This window comes from Seriola lalandi, unplaced genomic scaffold, assembly GCF_002814215.2.
Source record: "Seriola lalandi dorsalis isolate HSWRI2012SDOR001 ecotype SW California unplaced genomic scaffold, Sedor1 jcf7180002054672, whole genome shotgun sequence".
NCBI lineage: Eukaryota > Metazoa > Chordata > Actinopteri > Carangiformes > Carangidae > Seriola > Seriola lalandi.
Genome location: NW_019525225.1, coordinates 1674785 through 1680621, shown reverse-complemented (window position 1 = coordinate 1680621; position 5837 = coordinate 1674785). Strand labels below are relative to the sequence as shown.

The window sequence follows — 5837 nt, the reverse complement described above, 5'->3', positions numbered from 1 at the left end:
AACGCACCAGTAAAAAGAAGAAGAAGAACACAGTAACCTGATGTAATGTAATAGAGGTAAACAACAACAACAAAGACAAATATCCTTAAGGCTGAGTAAACATTTTAAACACACCTTCAACGTGTTTAGTAAGCATGAAGGAGACAGTGCATTTTGGTGAGAAATGATGACTAAAAACTTCACAGGCCTAAAAAGGGAAAACGTTCAGAGATCAGAATAAAACTCAAAAGGTTTGGTGTTTTCTGTTCAAAGAGTGAAAAGTGATATTTTGATATAACAATCATTCTACCACTCTACTAAAGAAACCCTTAGTTGATCAGATCTCTTCTTATTAAATATGGTGACAGACTGTACAGTACAAGAATGTAGGAACACACTTGTAGCCTAAGCACGTGCAAATTTTCTTCTATATGTGAATTGAATGGAGTTTTGGTCCAGGCTGGTAGCACCTTAAAGGAGAGACAAGTATTAGCGCCCTTAGCGCTCTTTTGTTGTGACTGTCACTGGATTGCCATGAGTCACACAAGCTCATGATTTCTGCATTCCAGTTGTGGGTTAACAGGCTATTGTCTATTGTTGCCCTTGAAACCTGCACTTTGAATGAATCCCAGCCATCGTGTTATCCTGATAACTGAAGTGAACTTGTGAGATGAACCAATCTTTTCCCAGAATATGTTGTGATCACCCATCATTTCTTCTACCCAGTAAGTTACAAGTACACAATATGCGGGGTACAAAAAAAAAAAGTGCTGCAATGGTAAACTATTTTTAACTTTTTACAGGGAAGGTTCATCTGAGTAAATTATTATTATAAAAACAGGTTCACATCAATTCTGTCATGTAGGTATCATGAAAGTGAAGAAGTAGATAATATACCATATGAATACAATTTTTCTTAATTTTCTCGATCCCAAATGCTTATTATGTAATATCCCTTTAGCAATGGCACATTCAATAGGTAATATATATAGTTTTCAAACTTGTACAGATAATGGATGCGATACTTACAAACAAACCACAGAGGAGGTGCAGGCGACTAAAATCAGGGCGACAGCTAAATGCCAGCAGAAGCACATTGTGACGAACATGACGTTGTCATGCAGTTCTAAGTCCCACTGTGGTCCTCTTAAAGGGTATAGCACGAATCCAATCTGAAATGTACAAACTAAATTTAGTTTTCAGAAACAGACATTGTGTGTTTGAAAAGGAGATGGGTCACTGACAGATATGTCTCAAGGAGTTAACTACAAACAGGATGAGAGCATGGTTAACAGAGAGCATGGTTAACAGTAATGGCTCAAACTTTCAAAACCACTGTTATGCTCCTTTAAGTATTGTTTTGGTATTGTGTGCTACCAATCGTGGTTCTGAAAGCTTGGGAAATGTGGATGCCCACATTCAAAAATCACATTTAGCACATTTTGATGATCACCTGGTAGAACCACGTGCCCTGCAGGATGAACAGGCACGCCCCAAGCAGCTCCAAAATAATGTTGTCTCTCACGAAAACCTCCAACATAGCGCTGGCTGATCCTCCAAACACAGCCACTAGAAGCAAGGAGTGGATGTGGGCATCCAGATGGGGCCGACTGTGCAGATGGTAATAGAACAGAAACCCTGGATGGTACGGGAGAATCAACACACAAAAACGGCTCAAATACACGTAAGAGGACCATATTTGTGATGTGAAGGAAAAACGTTCAACTAAAGCCGACCTTCGGTACAGCTTACCTTCGACAAAAAGAGCCATGGAGAGAGCAAGGCGGTCAACACCTAATGGCACCAGTTTGGATGTAGTAGTGGCAACCAGAGCTATTCCAGCGATCCCAAAGAACAGATACATTGTGCTGTGCTGCCAGTTCATCAGCTTGACCCAGGAGCTGTTCTCTCTGTCGTAGAGGTGGGCATGCGGCCCGTCCACCACAAACTGTTCAACCATAATACCTGCAACAGGACAACGTCAGACAAATGAGAGGAGTTAAGAATAGACTTCGAGAGCTTGAGTGTGCAGATGAATTGACAGGAAAACTGACCCACAAATGAAGCAAAGATTTGGAGTCCTCCTTCAAAGTAGTCCATTCTTTTAAAAAAAGGTGGCATATTGTGTCTTCCTTTGGGCTGACTTGTCCTCCAGTAGTGATGGAGAATGCGTTTGACTGTTAGCCAAAAGCCAAGGAACAGGAAAAAAGTGCCAGGAATGGCATGGCCTCCGAAGTTGGCCATCGTTAGGCCTAAAAACAGAAGAAAATATACCTGAGTAATCAGTAACATACGTGAGAGAAACAATGTTTATTATTTTAGCCTATGGGCTCTTATTCCTTTGAAGGTGAAAGAACTCAACTCTAAGGTCAAAGTGCAGGCTGATAGCTTTATTTTACTGTGTGCCGAGCCATGTAATGATTACAAGCAGTCATACGTCAACTAAAGAAAAGGAAAAAGGAATAAAAAGAGCGGCTGACAAAATCTGTAGATTGCATAAAAGTTAATGCAAAGTCCCAGGTATATTATATACTTTAGTCACATAGCCAGTTCATGAGTATACTGTACTCATCCGTCAGTCAGTAAAACATCAGTCTTTGCAAATACTGATAATACTCATGTCATATTAATTCACTAAACTCTGAGATGCAATGGCAGCAAAGATCTTTAGGCTACTATAAACATAAGGAAACACTGAGTACTTTGTACTAGACCCTTGATTTTATCTGATCAGGGCTTGTCCGTAGAGCATGCACTTTGAGCCAGGCCATAGCCACACATTTGTCTTACAAAAATAAAATTCAAATCAGACAGAGCTGTTTGCTCAGTTAACACGTTGGCCTCTTAAGAACTTCAGTAATTTGTATATCAGTTTTAGAAATACTGGTTGCAGTCACTGAAGTGTTACTGATAAAATATGAAAAGTTGAGTAATGTACTTTCAGCTTAATGATGCCATTGAGGTATTTATATGGATTCAAAATTAGACATATTATGTTGACTCGAGGCGGCCAGTTGGGGGCTTTTTCATGCTCATAGCTGAACCAACACTTTTAAAATTGACCAACAAGAGAAAGTCAAGCTTCCTTCCTGTTGTTCTCAGTGTCAGTAGGCGAGAGTCACAGGTGTGTTTAGAATCCACATATTCAGTCAGACAAGTTTTTCTTGACTAGCCTTGTTTGTCTTGATGTGACTTTTTTCCATTCACACCTTCTACATCAAATATCAGATGGAACTGACATTTAGTTTTTACCGGATACATTGTAAGAAAAAGACTACAAAAAACCTTAAGTACAAATGTAAATTCTACATCTAAAGCATAGGTAAGGTATAATAGATGGTTTGGGTAACAAAATGTACATACCTTATTTAATTCCCAAATGCTGGTGGATGCAGGAGATCAGGAGAAACCTGTGAATGTTGGCAGCTGCCAGAGCGAGAGCACTCTGGTCTGTGTAAACTGTGCACACCTGTCTCCTGCACCTCTAACCTGTGTTGACATCATAACATAGCCCCACCCATCATTTGCATTGGTTTCTGAGACTAAGGCAATCCTCCTGGGCAACAGCTGTGACATTCAGGCAGAAAAACAATACCTGTCTACATATCATGTGGTTTATTCAGGTATTAAATTAAAAAGATAAGAAATTATTTTCAAAGTGAAATGTATTATTTCATGATGTGTGAAGAACAAATTTATGATTTATTTTGCCTATGATTTAATATCTTACAACTAGTCAATCTGAAACATTAAATCCAAGATGGAATAAAAGAATGTTATTATTATTATTGTTGTTTTAAAAGTTTGGACACAAAGTTTTAAAACAATGTAGTGAAAACTTATATATACCAATGAGTTAATATATAATCTGTATGCACAAGGAGAGGCAGAAGAACAGGTCTGTTTAAATGAACTTTGCACCCATTTTCAATAAATCTTTATTGTGCCATTATCCTATTAAAATTATGATCATTCCTCAGGTAAAATTAATCACCAAAGAGCTATTTGAATAACAAAACTGCAAAATGTTGTAAAAGTGTGTTGTTGTTTTTTGTTTGCCATTTAAGTCGACACTGAATTTACACATTAAAATAGTGACTATAGTGTTAGTGCGTAGACATTTGTGTGTGGGGGTTATAGTATTTCACAGAATAATTTCTTCTCTCTGAATGGGTTCTCAGAGGAAGGTACCGGGGTCACCAGGGGGTCCTCTTTGGCATGAGATTCACAGTAGGCCATCAGCTCAGCTGCTGCTTTGGATACCTGCACAAAAACAAGAGGATAAAAAAAAATAATGTCACATTTAATTAATTAAAATCTTTTTTTTTCTTCCAATGATTTAAATCTGATTGTTGCAAAATGGTGATTGTACTGGTTGGAGTGTTAATGTTTGCTGGTACATGATAATCTACCTGTTAAATACACACTGCTTTTCAGATGGTACGGTATAAGTTTGAAAATAGATGCTCATGTTTATAAATGGGAGTAAAATTTAAGACACAGAAAAGTGAAAAGGAAAAATTAATTTTATTTCGTCTTTGATACTCCATATTAAAAAACAAGATATGTTCATTGATCATTCGAAAGCGTTATCTGATAAAAAGATTTTATAACTTGTTTGGCTGTACTTCAATAATCTGCTGACTCACCAGCATCCTCTCTATGTTGACCTCCAGTTTCAATTGTTCTACCGTCTTTCGAGCATCTGCAATCTTGGCCATGTTGTTAGACATCCTGCCTCTTTCACTAAACTCAGTCAGCCTGCAGCAAAACGTCAGATGTTGAGTTATGAGGCAAGAAATAACAATACACATCACTGATAAAGAATCCAAGTGGAAGAGAAAATTCAAACATGATCACACAGTGTGTGACAAATTACTGAAGGTATCTCTGCAATGGTTAGTCTGTTTCAATTTGCTTGTTAATTCTGCTCCCTGGGTCTCAGCTGCAAGTGGCACAGGGAGGGTCTCATAGGAGCAGGGCAGGGGAGGGGAGGCAGAGCAGCCCTCCCCATGGGGGGCATCCGCTAGCTGAGAATGTAAATACACCTAACATTAACATTAACTTGTTGCTCTTGCACAGTACGTTTGTCATAAACTGCAGATGTAAAGCTGCTATTGATGTTATCTCCTGACTTTATGTTGCCCAGTTGCTGGCACAGACCTTTCATTCATCTTGCTGAACCTCTTAGAAGGCATTAAATGAAAAGCGTCATTAGTCAACAACCAAAGGCTCGAGACATATGCGTTTGCCAGTGTCTGTAAGTAATTGTGAGGAATTCATTCGTCAATTCTATCAATACAAATCATTTCTACACACTAAGTTACTAGGCTGTCAACATTAGCACACATGCAGTGATATATAGAGATATCATCTAAGCTGTTTCTATGCATCTGTACAAAAGTAGATTTAAAAAAAAAAGAAAGAAAGAAATTGTCCAGTTTCTCAACATTTATCCTAACTCATAATAATCCACAATATCACTCACCACAAGACCGACAGCAACCGTTGGGCTCCTGGAGTGAAAAGTCTGCTGGTCTTCAATAGGGTCCTCCACACCGACTTACAGTAACAAATGAAGTGAGATTAATGGCAAAGATGAGGAAGGAGACTTCAATAGGTTCCCTCCTTCAAATAATTAGCTGTGGTTCTGCCCCCAGGATGGGCTCAGTGCAGCAGTTAAAGGCAACATGTGGTGTGACCTTCATCTCTTGAGTCTCCATCACTCGCTTACCTGAGCTAATAGAGGAGCTTTTGTTCTGAGATGGAACATTAAACACACACACACACATATATATATATTTAAGAGTCTAACTACTAATTCTCTTCAATAGTGTATTAAATATACAGCAATGTTT

General features: G+C 38.5%; 2 protein-coding genes across 2 annotated transcripts; both read right to left on the bottom strand.

Moving 5' to 3' along the window:
* Positions 1 to 8: 8 nt before the first annotated feature.
* Positions 9 to 3447, bottom strand: tmem45b (transmembrane protein 45B). Its single transcript, XM_023421379.2, has 5 exons — positions 3343 to 3447; positions 2034 to 2231; positions 1732 to 1944; positions 1433 to 1617; positions 9 to 1151 (listed from the first exon to the last, which is right to left on the bottom strand). Exons 2-5 carry the CDS (start codon positions 2221 to 2223, stop codon positions 1005 to 1007), a joined length of 735 nt encoding a protein of 244 aa, XP_023277147.1. The 5' UTR covers positions 2224 to 2231; positions 3343 to 3447; the 3' UTR covers positions 9 to 1004.
* A 133-nt stretch (positions 3448 to 3580) lies between these two features.
* gng8 (guanine nucleotide binding protein (G protein), gamma 8) lies at positions 3581 to 5571 on the bottom strand. Its single transcript, XM_023421380.2, has 3 exons — positions 5468 to 5571; positions 4629 to 4740; positions 3581 to 4242 (listed from the first exon to the last, which is right to left on the bottom strand). The coding sequence occupies exons 2-3, from the start codon at positions 4710 to 4712 to the stop codon at positions 4114 to 4116; spliced, it is 213 nt and encodes a 70-aa protein (XP_023277148.1). The 5' UTR covers positions 4713 to 4740; positions 5468 to 5571; the 3' UTR covers positions 3581 to 4113.
* Positions 5572 to 5837: the final 266 nt, after the last annotated feature.